The sequence below is a fragment of the Kogia breviceps genome, chromosome 13 (genome assembly GCF_026419965.1).
Source record: "Kogia breviceps isolate mKogBre1 chromosome 13, mKogBre1 haplotype 1, whole genome shotgun sequence".
NCBI lineage: Eukaryota > Metazoa > Chordata > Mammalia > Artiodactyla > Physeteridae > Kogia > Kogia breviceps.
In genome coordinates, this window is record NC_081322.1 from 53,414,474 (window position 1) to 53,437,469 (window position 22,996).

The 22,996-nt window shown below is 37.4% G+C and overlaps 1 protein-coding gene across 4 annotated transcripts in view; it reads left to right on the forward strand.

Moving 5' to 3' along the window:
• The window catches only part of PKIB (cAMP-dependent protein kinase inhibitor beta), a 119,374-nt gene that overhangs the window by 78,095 nt on the left and 18,283 nt on the right, over positions 1 to 22,996 (forward strand). For 2 of the 4 annotated variants that reach the window (XM_067010694.1, XM_067010695.1), the window contains one exon: positions 11,320 to 11,496. In XM_067010694.1, the coding sequence (XP_066866795.1) occupies positions 11,328 to 11,496 (169 nt within the window). In that variant the 5' untranslated portion in view covers positions 11,320 to 11,327. Of the gene's footprint in view, positions 1 to 6,539; positions 6,656 to 11,319; positions 11,497 to 16,621; positions 17,836 to 22,996 lie in introns of those variants that run through there. The other 2 variants (XM_067010693.1, XM_067010692.1) reach the window with 2 other exon arrangements.

Sequence of the window (22,996 nt, forward strand, 5' to 3'; positions counted from 1 at the left end):
AAACTTTGTAATGAATCTTCAGAACTGATGGTGCCCTATCTTTTTTCTTCTTTTTTAAAAAAGAAGCTGTTCTTGGTCTGTGCATTTACAGATACTTTTTGTAAAGAGCTTATCCCTCCTATTATGGTGGGTTTGCTTACAAATGTCCCTTTTTAATAGCCTTCTATTCTCCTTCACTTCAGTTTCAGTTTTCAAACAATGCATCTAGTACACATCCTTATTATGTGACTTAGAAAGTTTCATGGTTCCCCAGGGCTCACAGGAATAAATACAGTATCCTTTATAATAGAATTCATTTCATTGCAACTTGGGTTCTAGTTATGACCATGATCCAACTTATTTTTCCAGCTCTATATGGCATAATACTCTATTATAGCCCCATGTTTCCTTTTCCTTTATTTGTAATTTGCCTTCTACACTCCCATCTTCATGATTTAGCTAAAGATTTCTTTGCCTTGGTAAAGCCTTTTTATTTTCTTTCTACCCTCTCATATATTAAGGCCCAATATGTGTTCTACAGCTTCTGTGAAGTCTCTCTTAATCGCCCCCAAACTCAATAACATTTCTACATTTTATAGTATTTTCATTTATACCACTTATTTAAATATATCATATATTGACTTCTACTTTTACATTTCTTTTAATGGTGTGTATTTTTTATTTGTATATTAGGTCACAGACTTTTCCAGAGTGAGGACCTTGTATTATGCTTCTTTTGTGTATCCCCACTGTGTCTATCACAGTCTTTAGTCTTATGTGGCACTATTTACCCAGAATTCCGCACCGAGTTAAGGATATATGAGATGCTTAGTAACAATTGGTTGAATGAAGACTGAGTCTTTCTTCAGCAAATATGTGGTGAGGTGTAATAGAAGGAGCAAGGAATGAGGTGTCAGATATTGGATTGACTGTAAGTTCTGTTACGGAAAAACCCAAATGAACTTTTTGGCTAACCCAATAAGATGGGTTCTGGCTGGTAGCCAAATCATTTTACTTCTATGATCCTCACCTTTAAAATAAAGACAGTAATGACTTCCCTACAGCACAGAATCTCATAAGCTTATTCTCATTAAAAGACTTTAAAACAGTACTCAACACATTTATGCCATTTTTAATATTATAAAAATCTTCATTATAGAAAATTTGGAAAACACAAATAAGTTCAAAGAAAAAGATAGAAAACATTTATAGTAATACTACCAAGAAAGGACTACTGCTAAAATTTTGGTGTATTTCCCTTGCCATGTTTTTCTGTGCATATATTTTTTAAATTAATATTATGTATATATACATTTATGTATGTATTTCCCTTGCCATGTTTTTCTGTGCATATATTTTTTAAATTAATATTATGTATATATACATTTATGTATAGGTTTTTGATCTTTTTTACTTGTTATGTCAGTTGAATATATTTTAGATACAATTTTTCATGAGGACTTTTTTCTTTTGAGCTTATGTAGTAATAAATAAATATAATAACATAATCTTTTTATTTTTAGAAAGTTTTCTGTAAAAGTTAAATGCATCCATATAAATAATTTTACTTCTGTTAACTTAATTGTAGGTTAATACCAATATACATAATTTGATGAACAAAAATATTTCAATGGTATGATTTTTCTTTCTGAAGTATTTGCTATTTGGGAATTTGTTTTGCCTGTATGACCCAGAAAATCCTCAAAACAACTTTAAAATTTTTGCCACTGTGATTTTGATTGAATATTGGGCTTAATAAAACTCTACAGTGATTTCTTCTCCTGCGAAGAAAAATAAAATACTGAAGAGAACTTAGAGAACAAATCAGAGCTTGAAAAGGCTAAATTATTTTCCCCCTTTTCTCATTTGGAAGAAAAAAAAAGATGAAAATTAAACTCATTCAAAAAGGCACTAAGAGACATCCCAAAGAATTTTTCTTTAAACTGAGTAAATAGAAGAAAAAGACACTACTGGAACTTTTAAAGTTGTGTACACTTACAAAAAGCCTTTTACCTATATATTAACTTTATTCAGTTTAATTAAGGAAAGGTTTGTGAATGATTTCAGTCCTTAGCCATGTCCCTTACTTTTGCTATTGCATTTGGCTTTTGGCTATGCATATTTTATAGTCAGTATACATCCTGAAATTTTAGCTTTCTAGAAATTTTTCTTTTTTCAAAACTTTTACTAAAAATTTAGAATTATCTTGGCCTGGAAAAGATTATAGTTTTATGATATAATAGCAACATGATATAAAATAAATATAATCTAACTTCAAAATACATACTTATAAGATATGTATGTGATATGCTTGTATATGTGAACACTGAAAACCTTCTGGAAGGATATGCACTAGAATTATAACAGTGCTGTCACTGGATGATAGGATATAAGGCAATTTGTTTTCTATCTTTTACGGTTTTTAGAATCGTCATTTTACCCCAATAATGAACATGTATTATTTTCATATGCAAAAAGAAAAGAATTCATTTTTGAAAAAGAAAACTGAAAAGAAAAAGAAAAATTGTTCCATTCAATAAACAAACTTTATAGAGTACCTACTAAGTGCCAGGCATAGCTTTAGTGTATAGATCAGTGAAAAGTCTACAGAAAGCCTTTGTAGAGCTTACATCCCAGTGGAGAGAGACAGTAAACAACACGTACAATCCTAGTAAGTTATAATTATAGTATGTGTTGGAAGCTACTAAGATCTCAGGGAAAGGAGAGAGAGGCAAGGAAGTTCAGGAGCTATGGGGAGGAACACCATTAAATGGGGTGGTCAGGACAAGCCTCACTGAGAAAGCAGAGGTCTCTCACATGATCTTTTGTGACCCTTCTTTCCTTACCATATTATGTCATTATGTTGTTACTCAGATGAAGAATTCTTTTTCAAGCATCACGAAGAAATTGAGAATTTCAATCCCATATTACCTATTAAGGAAACACTTAAACAGGGTTTGTGTTAAAAGTATATGGGGAGTTCACCTTCTGGGAGAAACTCTAATGAACAGTGTAAGGGAGATATGGCTTTCTGTGACAGGTGGCTTATCTGGTACAGCTGTTGCAGAAAAGTAGCCAACTCTGAGGGGTGTGTGTGTGTCTGTGGGGCTGGGTTGGTCAATGGGGAGGTGGAAGGGAGGTTGTAAATAATTTTTTTTTAAATGTTCTTTCTGTTTTTAAACACCAAGTTTCTGGCGAGGTCTCAGTGTTAATCTTTTTTTGTCTTTGTAACTCACATCATCAGAGGCTGTCTCCAGAGCCACATCGACACCATAGTTTAACAGGCTAATTGATGTTCATAATGATAATCTATTATAGTGCCTATAAATTAATATGACTGATTTCTAAACAAATTTCATTTGTGTAGTTGTTAACCAAGTACATTCATATTCATTAGTTCGGTCCTAAGGTAGTAGAATAGGTAATATTAATCCTACTTCTGATAAATGTGGAAACAACTGAGAAGCCTTGCTGGAAGTCGAAAGTCTATTAGAAGGCAATGCAGGATTCGACATCAGGGATGTTCACTTTTAGGTGGGCAAACTTTTCATTGCTCCATATGGACTGCTTAACATAAGGACTAATTTAAAGAAACTCATCCCAAGGGTGTACTAATGTAGTTCAGTAATGCTGTCACTGCTCAAAACTGCTTTGAAATCTTCAGAAAACTGAATATTCAGTTTTCTTCTGAATATATGCAAATCTAAGTTACTTAAGGAGGCTTTGAAAAGAACCTCAAGTGCAATGAAAGAGATGGGCGAACAAATGGAACACACAGTTGGTAATTAAGAACTATAATTAAAAACTGTAAATATAATGTTGCATTTTAAAAATAATATTTTATCATTATATTATATATGAATATAAAATGAGCTGCACTTATGAAGTCACAAAAATATTTTGAGAGGTGGCATAAATATGTAGCTTCCTAAAGTTCCTTTGAAGGATCTGGTACACATTCACATGTATAAATTTTTGTATGTTAATAAAAAGAGTTCTGTTGTTTTGTATCACACTGCATTTTTCCTTTTGAAGACAGATAAGCATATATACTATGAAGTTTTCTGAAAGAAAAGCATGTAATTGAAATTGTCCATGCTTAAGATATTGCTTTAAATTACCTTTAAATCGGAAGAGTAATTATGGGACTATTTTTTGTCATCAGTGGGTCACTGTCGATAGTAATTGTAGGCAAAGAAAATAAGCCCAGAGGATAAAAGGGCTTTATTTTTCCACTTGTTGAGCATGAAAATGGTAAAGGAGAATTAAGACGATAGGATCTGGTCTTTTAAAGTATTAGAGGATTGCATATTTGTACAAGGGAAACCTGATGAATTATATGTAACTGACTTCAGGTTGGCAAGTCTATTCACAGCAGACATTTGGTCCTGTCCAAAGCTCCATGAGACATTTGGCCCATGTCTAAATATCCTTGAAATTTAGTCCTATACAAATCATCCATGAGCATATTTGGTCCATGCCAAATGGTTTTGGACATGACCAAGTATCAAGACCAAATAATGTTTCCGTGGATATTTTGGAAAGGACCAAGTATGAATAAATATCAAGGACCTTTTGGTGTAGACAAATGTCTTGCAGATGTTTCAGACAGGGTTGAGTGGTCCTGCATGCAAGGCTGTTGACAGTTAATGTATATGGATCTTTTCCAGAGAGGACTGGTGTCTGGAGAGTATAACTATCCAGATGCCCTAGATGAGGGTGGTTCTATAAGAGTTTGTGCTTTAACTACTGTTCTGCATATGACTGTCAGTGTTACTTACACCTGGAAGGCATTGTATTTGCCAAAGTCCACAGCCTGCCTCCAAAGCTATTTTAATGTTAATGTAACAAATTTCATTTTAATATTTAATAATTGAACTTTCAGCTTTTATTAAGAATATTAATAATTAAAAGCACCTTCCCAGGCTATGTTTGCCTCCTCATAATTTATAGGTATCAGCTATTAATTAAACTTTTATTGAATTTATTAGACAACTATGTCCCAGTCCATGTACCAGGCAGAGGGATACAAAGCCATCTCTACTGTGACCACATTGGTCAGAGTTAACTTCCCCTTCTCCCCTTCCTACTGATGTCATCAAAAGTCACTTGACATTTAAAAACCACTGTCTCGTTAAAAGGGGAACCAACTTCTCAGGGTTCTATGTTCACAGTGAGACAGGAAGGGTACAGACAGACCACATGAACCTCAAAATTGTATGATTTTCCCACCAGTGCAAAACTTGGGCTTCTGTGAGCTTGAAGAGTCTTTGTGCCCCTTTCGAAATATAGGAACACTTTGTGTCCAAGAGTGGTTGGAAAGGGCCCAAGATAAGAAGTGGATGACCTGAGAGCAGCCTCTCACTGGCACTTGCTTACTCCTTCTCTGGGACCCTACTCAGAGGCTGTTTTCCCATGAAGTCTGGCCCCCTTCTGTCTTGTGGAGTTAACCACTCCTCCTCTGTGCGTGTGGAGGAGCTGCCTGCCATGCCACCGTCCCAGGTCTTCAGGCGGGGCGGGGGAGTCCTTACTGATTGTGGCAAATCTCATAGTGACTGTGACTCCCACGCTCAAGGGGGTTGCATGGTTTGCTGCAGTTAATCTTTTTCATCTATAGCCACATCAACCTATATTATTATTCTAAGTGGCCTTGTCTTAGTATAGCAAGTGTCATTGTGTGGGAAAGGTACTCAGATTTGTTTACTTCTTTACTTAGAAGATTATGGGAAAACGAGTTTGACTTTGCATTTTGAATTTTATAGGTTTAAGCTGTCAAAAATTCTCTGTGATAAAAATAGCTTCCATGTACATATCAATATGTGTTGGAAGAATCTGTAATATTAGCAAGCAAGAACCTAAGCACGGAAAAAAAAAAAACGTGTGTCAACAGGCAAAAGTTAGGATTCCCTTTGGCTTGTACTTGAGGCACAGAAATTTGGAGGAATTTTTAAAAAGAGAAAGGTCTCTAAGTTAAAAAAAACAATTTTTATACATGTATACATTCCATGTAAGCTCTGTTTAGCCTAAAGTTGTCTTGATACTGAGTTAAATAGGAGCTACATTAAAGGATTCACATTTTAGAGGTGGATACTTTTACTTTATTTCCAAAGCATAAGATTTAAGATCAAGAAAGGTAACTGGAAGGACCAGAATGTGTTTGATTTCACCAGCCTATGGGTTCCTCTCTGTAGCTTGTGAGCCTAGCACAGGGCCTGGCACATAATAATTTAGTAGGAGCTTGATAAATGTTGACTGGATGAATAAATAATTATCTGTGTTCATTGGTCCACATGAAGAAGCAACTGTTATAGTTCTTCTACCTTGTTTGGAAGAGGTTTGTATATTCTGAAACAGAAAATCAAACCAGAGAAATCTAGCATAAGGTATTAAGATTTTGGAAGCTGGGGAGAGACAGATGATATATTTGGTTATCAACTGAGACCAGTGTGTGTCTCCCTCCCTCTCTTTCTGTCTTTTGGCCAGAAAAGAACTGACTTTACAAAATACATGTTCCTCCTTTGTTTGCTTAAGTGTTTTCTCAGATAGCCTGACTCATACTTCCAGAGAACTGATTTAAAAGGTAAAGAGTTTATTCCAAGTCCTACGTGCAGAATGAGTAGTGGTTTCACTGAGGAAGATGACGTGACTGACATGGATGCAGAGATTCGAAAAAAAGGTATCTGCCTCCTTGTGGTCTGGGCTTCAGTAATGAAGTTTGAGAAAAGAGTGAGTGTGAGCTAAGAAGATGGACCGTGTCAGTTGAAAGGGAAAGAGGTTGCAAAAATTTCTATTTGTTTATAATTATGTTTATAACATACTAACATATTCCTAGCAGGCAATTTTTAGCCCACTGGAAGCTGACTAGTGCTTTCTTTATATATAAATATATATATTCCTCCAGTGCTCCATTTAGCTTGAATGTCTTTGTCTTCTTCAGCTATGCTGGTGTTGCATTTTCATATTTTGGAGACTGCAAAGATCCTGGCATGTGTGTGTATGTGGCTGTGTAATGGTATTTTGTTAAGGCATCCTGAAAATTGTGTATTTTCAGTAGAGAAGAAAGTGTGTCCCAGGCATTTGTAAATCACATTATCTTGCTATGGGCCGTGCAGGGACTTCTGTGAAATCTCCCAATGTCCAAATGGCTTCAGCTCCTGTAACCAGCCACAGTTGACAAAGCAGAACTCATACAAATTCCACTGCTAATTCTGTAGAAGAAAAAGAGGAAGAGTTGCTAGTGAGTCAGCTGCCTTGGTTAGCAAACATAGACACAGTTAGCTTTAAGCCCAGAAAATTGAAAGAACATGGAAGTTAATCTCTCTTTTGCTTCTCTTCGTAGTGTTTCCTCATCTTTCTATGGGTTATATATATTTTTTAATGTCACAAAGCATTGAAGAGAGCAATTCTCTCTACTTTATATGTATGTATGTATATATATATATATATAATATGTGTATATATATATTGACTGCATACGCAATCAGGATAGGATAATAACAATAGACAAGTAGGATGGCAAGTTGGGGTAGTGAGAGACTTTCACTTGAAGATATACTATTTTGGGTAAAATTATCAAAATGTTACTTTAGAGACATTCGGTGTTCGAATACCTGTGTATTCATAATTTTGCCAGGTGAATGTATTTCAAGTCCTTTATATATTAACACATTATTACAAGTTAAAATATGTAAGGAGCTACCAACAGTGGTTAGTATTCTCCTTGTTCTCTCTTAAAGTCCCAACTAGAATTTTTATTCTTTTTACGAAATTGAGATTACATTATATTCATTACTTTTTCTCCTTTCCCCTCATGCTGTAAATATTTCTTTTTAAACTTGCTTTATTTCACAGTGTGTCAAGAACATACCTCAGTAAGTAAGATCTGACTGGATCTAACACATTCTTTTTAAGAGCCATATAAAATTTCATAATATAATGTATATGGTCTATTCAATCATTCCTTTCCTGATGGACTTCCAGATTATCTCTAGTGCTGCAATAAACTTTCTTACCAGGGGATTAAAAGAGCCCAGTTAAGAATCACCCTATGCATTCAAACTCTCTTCCCAGTGATCTCTAAGTCACCGGCACATTCTTTCGGGAAGATCAAATGACTTCACTACAGAAAGCTCCCTGTCCCTACAGCCCTGTGGGTCTGGGCTGGGCAAACTATCCATCTTGTCGTGGAGCCTGACATCCTGGTCACTCAGCATCAGTGACAGGCTCTGAAGGGAAGATGGTGCCTAATAAGAGTTTGGAAAAGGACCAAGGAAAGCTCTGGAGTAAAGTAACCTGTTGCTTGACCTCCCTGCATATCCAGTTTTGTTTTGATTTTAAAATGGTAATTAATGAGTATAATGTTGACAAACTTTTAGATGGCCTGTGATGGTCTTGTTTTCTAACACCAATCAACAAAAAAGGACTCAATTAGAAAGCCTATGCCAGAAATAATAGTATAAAGGCAAAAGCAAAAACTTTCAAGATAGGAGCCAATAGCAAAGAAAAAACTTGGAGCCCAGAATGTCTTCTTCCATGTTGATGGCCCACTCTACAGGCCACCTTTTGGAAGTTTTCTGTCAGTATGCAAATTCTAACTCAGTACTCCTTTGACATATCCCATTTTGCTAAACATAAAATAGATAGCATTTAAGTATTTTAAAGAGTGTATCTTAATAGTCTTATATCTATTGTTATCTTCAGTTTTACGATTTTGGACTGTTAGGACAGTAATAATGAAGGTATTCGTGGAGCTTCTCCTCCAAGCTTAGCATAGTTAACTTCTTTGCAATTACACAGGAAGATGCTTCACTTCATCATGGCCATGGCTTTGGATGTGATGTTAATTGGCTGGGGACAGAATGGGGGCCTGCAAATGGTCTCTGTTTCCAAACTGGTGTCAAATACTCCTCATGAGCTGTAGAGAAGCGATCTCTAATTGAAATTTGTGTGTCACGGGGAGTAGTGCAGAGGGCTCACAGATAACCAAACATTCAAGCCAGGGAGGAATACCTATGAAAAGACAAGGAATCTCCATCTTTTTCACACACACATATATATACAGTTGACCCTTAAACAACATGGAGGTTGGTGCACCGACTTCCATACAGCCAGAAACCTGTGTATAGCTTTACAATCCAACCTCCACATCTGCAGTTCCCCATATCTGGATTCAACCAACGGTGGATTGTGTAGCACTGTAGTACATGCTAATTGAAAAAAATCCACATATAAGTGGGCTTGTGCAGTTTAAACTGATGCCATTCAAGGGTCAACTGTATATAATTTTTTCTATGTAAACAGTAACAAAGGGCAGAACCTGAAGTAGCTGTTGTTTTTGGCTGTGTCTGTATGTGTCACCGGGGTTTAGAAAGATAGGTCTGTGGCGATCCATGTCATTTTTCTTTCAGAGTGAACTGAAACTGCATTTGCATCCTTGTGTGCTAGGGTAGCAGTTGTTCAACTTAAAATAAGTCACTTAACCTTTCTGAGCCCCAGGTACCACATCCATGTAGTGAGGGTTATTTCTCACTACCTCACAAGGATTATTGGGAGGTTTATCTGAGATAATAGATATGAAAGTGTTCATGTAGTATTGAATAAATTCTGGTTTCCCTTTTGAAAAACTCAAGAGGTTTTTCAATGGCACAATGTTCCTTGTTGGGACTAAGGGGGATACACAGGAGGTGGTGGTGTAAATAAAACTTAGTGAGAAATGAACAGTGATGCTGGTAATCAAACATATGGTTTTAGAGCTACAAAGAGGTTCCATGTTATTTATCTCATTTGTTCTTCACTAGAATTCTGTGAATCGGTCAGGCTAATGTTTATATCCATTATATAGGGGAGGAACTGTGACTCGGAGAAATTAACCAATATCACCTTGCAAGCCTGTAATGGAGTCTTCTTTTGACTAATAGTCCAGTGCTCTTTACTTTATGTTGTCAATACCAGACAACTGGCAAATACTCAACAGTTAGAAGTCCAAAATTATGTCTGAAAATCTAGCATTGTTCTCAAATTGTCCATGATTCCTGGAAAGATGAGACCATCTGGGGAAGTTAGCCTAGACTCCACTCCTGGACTCCTGAGGCCCACACTAAGCTTGATGTGCATTTCTTGGTTGCTATGGACCAAAGAAATTGTGTTTCTAATATCAAATGCACCATATTTTGTGAACGTTTCACTTCATTTTTAGCATTTCTTGAATTGCAGTTAACTGATTGGAAAGGGCTCCCTTCTAACTGAGGTGAAAAGTTTGGTTTGCTTCGTGTAGGCCAAGGTTCATATATTTCGGCCCTCAAGTACCACAAATGAGTATCTCCATCTCTTGGTTGATACTCAGCACATTCTGTGTTATGATGTTATCTATCCTTGTATGTAAACCTTTTTTTTCTCCCCTTGGAGAGTACAAGTCCCCTAAAAAAGGAGAGTAAATCATTCCTCTTTACTCTCAAGGCCCAGCTGAGAGCCTAGCATTTAATGGGTTCTCAAAGAAAAAAAAAAAAAGTTTGCTGCTGCTTTTGAGATACTCTTCAGTGTTGACTTCTTAGGAAAGATTCATTAGAAAACATCATATGAAAGAGAGGGCTAGTTTTAGAATAATCAATGTCTGCTACCTCCCTCGCTGTATAGTGAATGGTCTCTTGAGAATTCTTGCATAGAGAGAGACAATTGCTAGGAGGATAAAGGTTGCTTAGAAAAGCACTAGTTACTACCATGTCCACTTGAAGGCAAGAAAAGGTAACACAGGTTCTGCTCTCCCAAACACAGACATGAGTCTATTGAAAATTAGGTCTGAGACTAGAGCAGATAGAAATACACAGCTGCCACTGGGGTAAAAAGCCTTTGACATAAAGTTGAATTTCTTATTTCTAAAGAGTAAGAAAAAAGTGTGTTTTGTTTGGTCCTTACAAATTATAGTTTCAGCCTAAGCAAGCACTACAAGCAAATACTGGCAGGCAGAGTCTCCACAGGAGTGGCCAAGCAAGTCAGTTTGCATTTCCTTCCAAGCCCTCATTTGGCTGATCCATCCATAGAAAAGCAGAATAAAAGGCAACAGATTACTGCACCCTGAAGCATCCAAGTGGCTCCTTCAGCTCTGAGGTTATTTATAGCAATCTGGCTCACACTGAGGCCTTCCTGCTTTATTCAGCAAGTGTACAAAAGTGCAAATAGAAGCTCCAGGACTTTAGCATAGACATAGATGCAGGGTACGATCAATGATTAGGTATTCAGGGCTTCCATGTTGTTGATGTAGCCATGCCTTTTAACCCCCACCAGTGTGAACATGGACCTTGGACTAAGCTCATCCTCTTCTTCATGTGTACATTCTATTTGTAGATGTTGTTATGAGGACAGATTCATCAAAAATGACGGATGTGGAGCCTGTGGTCAACAATTTTGCATCATCAGCAAGGACAGGCCGCCGGAATGCTCTACCAGACATCCAGGGTTCAGCTGCCACGGGTGGAACCTCGGAGTTGCCCCTCAAACCGGAGGTCCTCTCCGTGAAGGAAGGTAACACTCAAAATCCTCTTAAAATCAGCAGCATTTCTCTCTTCTTCATCCTTCCCTCTGGAACAGTCTCCCTTTTAACTAGTTCAGCTTGTTTACTAAAGCTTCTCAGCTTTTGTTTAAAGCTAAGTAAATTTTTTTCAGCCTTTCTAAAAGTGGACTTTTCCTCTTATTATCTCCTAGATTAAATGTGGAAACTGGACATTTATTTATTCGTTGGATGTGTATAGTTATGCACAGTGCTAATGATTGGGAATACAAAGGTGAACAAATATAATCCATTCCTTTAAACGGCTTACAAAATTTCTTGAGAAGCTCTCAGAAATAAAGTAATTTTTCTTCTGCCATCCATTGGCAAATCACTTTGGAAGCTTCTGCTTCATTGTAGTATTCTACAAGCTCTTCTATTTCTCATAGCTAAGAATAGGTTTATTATCAACTAGAGACAGGAACTTTAAAAGTTGATCATTCTTTAATCAGTAGAAAAAGTTGAATTCAGAAAAAACGAGAGCTATCAAACCAATGAAGGAAAATCTTGGGTCTTTTACCCTGTTGCTTACATACAGTTCATAAAGCTTCCAGCGTTTAGTCTTGTGAAGATAAATATAATAACACTTACAGTAAAGTGTTAAGAGTCCCTTCACTTAAAAACATTCAAATAGCTTAAAGAGAGTTTTAGTACCAAGTCATTACCAACATACCTGTGCCTTGTACCCCACTTTAGACTTCAAAGTGGACTCCAGTGTGTGTGTAGAAATTTATTACTGGTGGCAATGAGGCAAGAGAGAGCTGGAAGCTTCTGCACCTCTACCCTATTCATGTGAGCCCTAGAAGAGCTCTCTTAGTTCTTTGCCTCAGAAGGTGACTTTCTACCTGGTAAAATTACAAATGTTCCTGGTATGATCTTTATGAAATACTTATATCGTTGTTAGGCCAGGGACAGTGGCCAGACCTTGGAGTCCCACGGTTACCTCACCTTTTTCTAAAAATCATTGTATGTATCATAAAGGGTACTAAAGTAATAGTAAAAAAGTATACATGTACACGTAAACTATCATAAGATAAAAGAAAAGATGGAGGAAATGAAAGAAGAGGAATAAAAATATGTGTAATGTTTTTGGCCTTTTAAGTTAAAAAATGTAATCTGATTATCAGGGCAGGATATTGCTGTCGAAGAGCCATCCTCAACTAGCAAGGTAGAGAAGATAAGTTACTTGTTCATGTAACAGGCCTAATTAAAGTTGATAGCCCCTAAACACACACACAAAACCTTAATGCTTATTGACATTATTTAGTTAAACAAAAGAGAACAAATACACTGTAAGAAAGCTAGTAGTGTCTTCATTTTATTTTGTTCACTGAAGAGACCATTATCTGAAAGAGTATTGTTTCTATTTTTCTATTTTCCTTTAAATCATTTCGCAATAAAGTTGAAGGTATTAACTAAGGAACTCAAAATGTTAAAAAGTGAATCAACATAGTAACACCGGATGTTCAAGAATACACAAAAGGAAGTAAGTTTATATAAGTAAATGGCATAGACAATGTTTCACTAACAAAGCTATACATATATAGCTTTAAGGTCTATCTTCTTTTTTTATTAGCTAATTACAGACGTTAAGGATTTAAAATGAATAGTTTTCAACTGCTAATAGTAGCAAAAATCTAGGGCCTGTCTCAGACATTATGATTTCAATGTGTTAGTCATTTAAAAATAGAAATTCTGGGACAGTTCTGCAAGTTTCCCTCAGATCAATCCTCTTTCGTTTTTGTTTTTTGATATTCTTAAGTGGGAAGAAATCTAGGATCTCAGACATCCCACACCCTGTGTGACATTCACCTGCCTGAAATCTTCCTAGTTTATAATCCATCTTAATCTATCCCTTACAAGTTGATAACCATGGTAAGGAGGACAATGATGCCCTGTAACATATCAGCAAGAGGTGACAGAGGGGGGCAGCTTAGGGCTGCCCTAAGGGCCTTTCTTACCTCCCACCATCACTAACTATTCATTTGATCCACCAATCAACTTAATGCCAAGTGCTAGGCACCATTCTAAAAACAGGCCATATAGTAGTGAATAAGACAGATATAAACTCTGTTATGCATCTTATATTCCAATGGGAGAGTTAGAGTGTAAACAAATAAACATGTCAGTCAACAGTGATATGTTCTATCAGAGAATTAAAACAGGATGCTGCGTTAGAGAGTTATTGGGTGGCTACTTTAGACTGAGGAATTCCGGATGTCCTAACTGAAATCTGAAAGGCCACAGTGTGTTTTGAACAACAACTGAATGGTCCAGGCACAGGAAAATCAGAGGGAAGAGCATTCTTTGCAGAAGGAGCAGCTTGCAAAAAGCTCTTAGCGTGGAACAGGGTGGACGTGTCAAGAAGCATAAAATCTGGCCACCACAGCTCGGAGGCAGTGGGTAAGAGGGAGAGTGGTAGAGGTGACACTGGAGAGTAGGCAAGGACTAGATCTCTTAGGGCTTCAGAAACCTGGATGAACAAAGAGGATATTTTTCTAAATGTGAGGGTTTTCAGCAGGGGGGTGATGTTCCTGTTTGAATATCCACTTTGTTATGTGGAGAATGGATTGTAGAAGAGAAATAATGGATATAGTTGAGTTAGGATGTGCAATCCCCGTTAGGAAATGTTTTGGGGCCAAATTAAACATTCAGACTCATAAGACCACATCTGGTGCCGGTCTGCTCAGAGGTATACAGGTTTAGAAACACAGCAGGCCAGAAGGGCTGCATCACACCATCTCCTTCTGTGGAAGCCCTTGGCAGCGATCCACATAAGCAGTCCTGGGGGCCAGTCTCTATGCGCCTCCACCCCACCACTCACTGGGAACTCAGGTGCAAGGGGACAAGATCTGCACCAATGGGGGCAACAGGTTAGAAGCCCCATGTCCCATGGGGGCTAATACTTTGTAACAAGTCCTTGGATACTGCTCCCTAACTTCTCTGCAAGGGACATGCTCAGTTATAAGTTTCATGGCATTTACAGAATCCCAGTGCTATGGTTTCCTACCAGGTATTTACAGTTATCATATAGTTTCTCTCAGTACATTTGTACTTTACCATTTGGGTCATTTTTACCATATGCTTAGTAACCAGGCTGATATTCCACCTGAATCCGGTTCCCAGGGTAACAGAGCTAGAAAATTAACCCCAAGTCAAATTTGTCCTTAGAGAAAGATAAAGGGCTTTGTTGACTTTACCTGTGGGACAGCTGCAGTAGTCCCGTGAAAGACGATGGCTCTGAGTAGGCAGTGAAGGTGGAGAAAGGTGGGTGGATTTGGGATATATTTTATAGGCAGAATTCATAGGACTTGCTCATGAATTGGAGGTGGTGGAGATGACTACAAGTAATGAAGAAGAGAAATGGAGGATAATTCCTGGAGCAGCAGGGTAGATGGTGATGCCATATACTGAGAAGGGCCAGCATGGAAGAAAAGCAATTTTGAGGGTTAGAGGAGTGATATCTGCTTTCTGCATACTCCATCTAAGAGGGCTATGAGACATCCAAATGCTGTCAGCTCTACTTTCAAAATTGGTTCAGAAATCTGCCATTTTCTCCTTCAAAGATCTAGTCTCTTGGTACCTCTCTGACCCCATTTTCCATCCTTTCTTTCTCTGCACAGTCCCAATTGCACTTCTTCCTACACGTTGCTGCCTTTGACCTTGACATTTTCTCTTCTTGGAATGCTCTTCTCCCTGCTACCCAACTAGTAAACTCCCTCACCTCCTCAGGTCTTTACTCACATGACCCCTTCTCAGTGAGGCATTCCCAGGCAACCCTATCTAAAATTGCAACCTCCAGGCCCCAAGACTTCTTGACAATTCCTGATCTTTAATTTCCTCTGTAGCACTTCTCACTTCCCACATGCCACTCATTTGACTTATTTTAGTTATTGTCCGTATTCCTCACAAAAAGTTCCCTGAGAGCTGGAATGTATGTTTGTTTGTTTGTTTATTTTCACTGCTTGGTACATAGTGCTTGAAAGTTGGAGAACAGAATGGTCTATCAGATTTCTTTTCAAAGATGCCATTGATGATTTTGGCAGGACCCATTTTGCGGAAGTAGTAGAAACAATAGTTTTGTTTTAAAATGATGACAAGCAAAAGATATAAGATATTTTAAAGGATAGAAGAAAAGCCAGTAAGTGGAGGAATTGCAGTCGAAAGAAGGCCTTTGTTAGTTTGAAGATGGTAGTGACTTGAGGAAATGAAGGAGCCAGGAGAAAGAACAAAAGTCAGATGAAATGCAGGGATTAGAGATGATCTTGAGAGTGCTGTTGAGGCAGAAATGGATAAGATCCTGGATTATGAAGAAATTAGACCTGGACAGTAGGAGCAGCACCAGGGCCAGCCACAAGGGCGTGCTGGGTGGGCAGCTGTCCAGGGCCTTGGGCTCATAAGAGGCTCGCCTTTGGTTTTGTTCTACTGTTGCTGCCTTGAAATTGTCCATAGTTTTTGAATAAGGGGTGCTGTGTTTTCACTTTGCACTAGGTTCCAACAACTTATGTAGTTAGTCCTGAGGAGCCCATCTTCCATTGTAACATGGGCAGAAGAAAAACGTCGAGACATTTAGGGGAGTTGAGAGGTTTTGTGGCAGAAAGCTGAGCTTGTGTGATCTGATGGTTTGACTTTTTTTCCTGGAAGTAGAAAGTGTGATTAAGTCCTAAGAGCAAAGGAGATAAAGAGTGTGAGGAAGCTAGAGAGAGGGTGACCCAACATCGAGAGATGGGGAAGGGCAGGGTCAGTCAGTCGGCATCCAAATTGTGGCTCTGTCACTTACTAGTTCAGTGACTTCGGGCGAGTCACTTAACCTGTTTATGCTTCAGTAAACTAATCTATAAATGGAGATTGTATTAATACCTTTGAAGACCGCCTGGCACATAATAATTCTGGAGAATAGGAGAGAAAGGTAACTAAGAGACAGACCCATATCTCTTTCCTTTGTGTAGTTTCTACATCTGCACTTAGGGCAAAGTATGTCCTAATCAAGTAGAAAATGACTAGGGTGCATAAAGGAAAAACCAACTGTTTTATTCCAATATAATACAAAGTAGATTTCAGTATATTCTCTATATGATGGAAAATTATTTGTTTTTTTAGATGTGAAAAAGAAAGATAAAGAAACAGCACAAGACCAATTGGAAAAGCCCAAAGATGAAGGAAAATGAAGGCTCATTACCTATCAAAAGTGCTGAATTTCTGCACATTGAAAGACTTAGTGGCTCTGCTTTCCTGAGATGTTTGATCTGGTAGTAACTGTGGTAACATTGCTGCCCTAAGCAACATGTGTGTACTAGCTAATTTTGTTGTGACGCTACTAACTTGGATTGCAACCGTGATGTCCAGTGTAGGTTAGTATTAGGCAGATTACTTCTGAATTGCACCCGAGAGAGGCTAAGAATGCATGGTCACTTAAACCCAACAAAATCAAACGTTCTCTTTTGGATTTCCTTAGCCTGATATATTTTTAATTCCATTTTTATGGTGATGGGTAAACCATTTCTTGGTAAATATCAGCCAAACACTATTAATTTAAAACTTCATGGGATTTGTAGGAAATTGTGGTTTTGGTGAGAAAGAATGATAGAATAGTAAAAAATGCATCAGTAAAAGTATGTTTGTTTTTATCCAAAAATGCACCATTTTTTTCTCAAACCTTAAAAAGATTTGGAAAAATAGTAAAATTTTCCAACAACTCAGACATCTCTAAGAAGTTTTTGTTTGATGTATTTTGCTTCTAGTCTCTGCATATTGATTTTTCATGTGGACTCTTAAAATGGCAAATTTGTGATGAGTAGTTTATATGGAATATGCCTATTAAATGAATCTCGCGATCTTCCTTAACTTCGGTGTGTGTGTGCATATATTTTTCTTTAATGTGAATTACACAAAACACTTTACTAGTTGCTTTATACTGTCCTTTCTTATTGTTAGGGCTTTTGTGTATGTGACTTGTTTCTAAAATAAATTCCTCAGGAATGCAGACATTAATTTTTATATCTTTCCTAAACTAGCTAACATAATAGTAAGCACTTAAGTATTTAGTGAATGGTGTAGGTAGAAGTAGCAAAATACTTGCTTTTAATATTTATTTAAGTATATATTTTAAAAGGAATGAAACCAAAACCAAAGCTTTAGTAAATTTTGATTTATTAGACATTTTGGGAAAATCATAGAATTCTGAATTTTTAAAAAACATCTGACTAATTAATTTATTTTTATTTTCAGATATATATGCATACCATATTTTATTTGATTGTTGATTTAGGCCATGTCTGTATACAGTAATCAAATAAACTCTTTCACTATTAAGGAAACTTCTTACTGACACAAGGCTTCTTCATTTTCTCTCCTATAGTATAACAGGTGAAAAACAGTGACACATTTTAACAAGGGAAGTTAATAGTCTTTGCGATATAAAACACCTCCTGCTTCTCATTTCATTGACAAAGTTTACCTTTAAATCTGAGAATACACCAAAGGGGTAGATTTCAAAAAATATTGCTATAAGTTCTTAAACATAAATTTTTCTTTAAAAAAATAATCAAAAGTAATATTTGGGGTGTAGTACTCATTTAACATTCAATAAAATGTCTTAGAGCCATTAAAATTAGGTTTCTGGAAGTTATTTAATGACATGATATTATATAATCAGTATAAAGAGGAGTTAGGGTAGAGTTTTCAAGTTTGGGGGGAGTAGCAGTTTTGCCTTCTAGAGGACAGTTGGTAACATCTGGAGACATTGCTGGCTGCCACTAGCAGGGAGAGGGCCAGGGAGAGAAGGTGCTACTGGCATCTAGTGGGCAGAGCCAGGGATGCTACTCTGCTGCTAAGCATCCTTCAGTCCTGCAGGGCAGACCCTCACAGCGAAGAACTATCTAGCCACGAATGTCAACAGTGCTGAGGCTGAAAAACCCTGGAATAGAGTGAAACTGTCAAGCACGTGGATTTTGGATTCAGATGACCTGGGTTTGAATTCTAGCTCTGCTACTCATTAGCTGTATGATCTTGGGCAGTTTACATCATGTCTCTAAGTTTTACCCTCTTGGAATGGTATTAATAATAGTACATACTTTATAGGGTGAGTGGAAGTAGTAAATGCAATAGAATATGTAAGACGCTTGGCTTAATGTCTGGCAAATAATAATTATTCAATAAATATTAGCTATCATCATCATTGTTTTTATTCTAGATGTTTTTGCCATTATTTTCTGGTAGTGGAGCTGGTAGGCAGCTGGATTTCTTAACTTGGCTATCTTCTGCCTTCCTCTGTGATTTCACAAACATCCCCAATCTCAGGGCTGGGAGAAGACACTTTGATGGAAATGGACAATTCATGGTAATTACCACATTAGTGCCTATTCAATCATGCTAATGCGCCACTGACAGGTGAAGAGTATTACCTTTTAACAATGAGTCACCTCCCTAGTGTTTTATGACAGTTACTGACACAGAATTTTGATTCAGTATTTAAATGAGTAGTAATGTGTTCCATGAAAATGTAGAAGAAAAAAAGTAACAGATCTTGAGTCATAGTATTTATCTCTCACTTGGAAAATATTTATCTCTCATTTAGAAGACCAGAAATGAAGCCATGTCCCTCCTCATCGTTGCTAGTAATGACATATATTCTTAATCATGCATATCCTGAATCACTTTTTCATCACAACACACATAAATGTCTCATTTTATACATGTAATATTTTGTAGTACACAAGGTATCAGGCTTGTTGAATATTTGCCAACAAAAGGATTTTTTGGCTGAGAAGGAATCCAGACAAAGAAGAATGAGAGGTCAGTAGTACATTAAAGACAAAATTGAATTTGCCAACCAACTTTAAAAAAAATCAACCTCTTTTAGAGAACCTATAGTATTTTGTCATAGCAAGTAGCCACTTTCAACAAAGCCCCTAGTTGGGGCTCATTAAAGAAAGTCTTTATGCTCATTTTTGCTATTGTCTTTTTACAAGCCCCTTGCTTTAGTCAATAGTTATAAAGTCTTAATACTGTCAGAGAAACCAGGATAAAAGGGGGCAATAAAACTGTAAAGGGACTATATGGAAACTTGACTCTATACATAGGAGGAGAAAGAGCAAACACCATTCTGTGTCATGTGCCCAGAGACTTTGTGCGTGTGTGATCTGGACTGGGAAGCCTTGAACCTTCTCAGAATGTGAGTGACTACAGGGATAGGCATCCTCTTTGCAAGAGGAAACACTGCATTAGCTTTCAGTTTTGCCAGCTCAGATGGCTTGGGCAGCTTGGGCAGATGATGGTGGAGAGAGAGAGAGAAAAAGAACAGAGAGAACAAGAGGAAGAATTACCGAAGAGTGCTAGCCTGTTGCCTTATCTGTGGAATCTGACACCTCAAGTTCAAATTACAGCTCCGCCATTTGTGCTCCTGACTTCGGTTATTTTACTCTCTGTGTTTCAGCTTCTTCACTGTATAAAATGGTGAATTCTTATGAGCATTAAATGAGTGAATACTGGTAAATTGCTAAGCAAAGTGCCTGATACATAACAAAACGTATTATTAGTTATTATCACTATTAATTGCATGAGCATAAAGGGGGGTGGAGACTTCAAGGTGAACGCCCTAGGAGGTCTGTTGAGTCTTTCTATGTTGTTTACCAAGGTAGATTTTCCTGCTAATCCTTTACTCTCTTTTCTTTCCATGAGCAGTACCTCCTTAGCTAAAACTAGGACTGATTTATCAGAATGCACTCCAGTTTTTTCCAGTTACTCTTGATGACTCTCAGAACATCGAAAATCTGCAGCTATTTAAAAATGGAAGCATTGGCTCAAACAAAGGGCTAGAGAATGTATTGTTGCTACCTGTTAAAATCCTAGAACAGATTGCTCATTGAGCACACGGTAACAGGAAAAATTATTATTATAGCCATACTTTGAGTGACTGGTGATTACTAAGCACCCTTGTAGAGCCGTTTGAAGCTTCATAATAATAATCATACAAAATGGTTGTTAATATTTCTCATTTTACGGATGAGGAAAATGGATTCAGGGAGTGCCTTTGGGAATTCACTCAAGTAAGAAAATGGCAACAGTGGTCTGGGATAGGGCTCTCAGAACCAGGATATGCACTGCCTCTACTGCTCTAAATGGCCCCTTTGCCTCAGACCATCCCATTCACAACTCTTACTAAATTTGTCTGAATTCCACTTAGAATTTCTAAGAAAATTGAAAAGTTGTACATAGGCAGAAGACATTGATATCTTAGCACGAGCAATTTTATTTATTTGTTTGGCATGTATTCATTCAGTCACTCCTTCATTAATTCATATTTTACCTTACTTCAGAAAAGATTTTTTAGGGCAAGCACAATTACCATTTAATTTGCCATTAACTTGGGAGATCCTGAAGGAAAGGAAAATTGGTGAGGAGCCTGTGGCTCTGTAGGGGTGGGAGGAAGTACCCAGAAATGAGGCAAAGGGGATAACGCTGAACTGAAAAGAAGAGAGGCACCATGCTCACACTTGATTCATTTCATGTTTGTGCCGGGGCTGGTCATGACTGTGAAAAGGGCACACTGACATTCTGTAGGAGACACAAAAATCATCTGGCATGAACTAACTATAAGTATCTTAAAAGTAGGGCCACATAGGTGAATGAAATGACTTCCCTTGTTCCATGTAGATGCAGTTCAGAGGCTGAATAATATTTGCCAGTACGGATGGCAGAGAAGCCCCTAAAGTGCTAGGTGGGGCTGGGGATGGCTAGAGCCCCAGCTGTAGCTGCTTGGAACGCTTGGGAACCATTCTTCTCAGAGCTAGAAACTCGGAAAAAACTTCTGCCCCAACTTGGAGTGTATGGAATTGACTTCAGCAGCTCTGTGAAGGCTCTCATGGTGCTTTAGATATATTAGACATTTAAAATTCTTGTTTTATAATAAAATTTTCACCTAAATTGGATTTCTGTTAGTGGAAGGGATTTGCTTTTTAAATCTTTCCTTTCTTTGATATTTGAATATTGGTGTAGAACAATAAGGGAAAAAAGCAGAGAGCTATCAGTCAAGAAATGTGGATTTGGTTCTAGGATTTTAACTTACATTTAACCTAAATTGACTGTAGGCCTCTAGGGAAATTATTTTCCTTTTTAATTTTCAGTTTTAGGAATTACTCAAAATCGACACTAGGTGGAGCCAGCATCACACCGCTTACGAATTTAACAAAAAAATTTAATCAGGTTTCCGAAAGTTTTCAATTTGTTTTGTTTTACCAGTTCTGCTACTTGTATTGCTCAGGATTGTTGCAAAAATAAAATAAACCAACAGCAGCAAACAAAACCCACAGTGTTTTAAACACGATTTTTTTCTAAGAGACAGTTTAGAACGGAAATTATAATAAAAAGTGTGCTAATCCCTGGCTGATTGTTTAGGACATCTTATGCTCTTAGATACCAGAAGAGGGTGCTATAATACATTTTTAAAATGCGCTTCTTAGGAATACAAAAACTACAACTTTTTCTTTTATGCAACAAAAAGTTCTTTTTTTTCTGTATAACAGGGTTGACTGGATTTCTTTCTTCCTTTTTAAAATTTAAGATAGCTATGCACAAATGCTTTATTCATTAAAATAAAATAAAAAACAGTTCTCAGTTCTCTACAATCTTAGATTAAAAGTTGACCTTTGATTTATTTTTTCAAGTTAAAAGCACTGTTTTCAATTGTGACTTTGAGACTTTGAAAAGCCCCTAGCAGTAAATGGTATGTGAATGTGTGGCTATATTTTTTATTTAATTCAAAATATCTTCTATCACTTAACAGTTTCCCCCTCCACGTAGGAGAAAGGTGGGTCTCATGAAAACCAAATGAGGATTATCCTAGTGATTATTCCTGGTCTTCCAACTGCAGGAAGGGAAATAGGGGAAACTTTCCCCACAAATCCCTGTCTGTTGTGTGGGAAAGTTGGGTGCCCAAAGGAGATGCTGGCCAAATAGTCTTGGCAAGGAACCCGCTGGGGTAAGAGACCCTGAACACAGCTTCTTGATATCCCTGGAGTGTTTTTTTTTTTTTTTTTAACATCTTTATTTGAGTATAACTGTTTTACAATAGTGTGTTAGTTTCTCCTTTACAACAAAGTGAATCAGTTATACATATACATATGTTCCCATATCTCTTCCCTCTTGCATCACCCTCCCTCCCACCCTCCCTATCCCACCCCTCTAGGTGGTCACAAAGCACAGAGGTGAACTCCCTGTGCTATGCAGCCCTGGAGTGTTTTCACTGGACGCAAAGTTCCCCATTCAGTGATGGGCCACCTGTGGGTGAAGAGGGAGGAGGAGGGACAGATAATGCAGGAACAGCTAACACTTAATATGCATTAAAGACTGTGCCCAGTGCTTTATGTGTGTTTGTTTAATTCTAACCTTAGCCCTACATGTGAAAAAACAGGCCTGGAGGAGTTGTTGCCCAAGGTCACACTAGCCTAAGGTTTCAGAAGGGGCCTCCCCAAGATA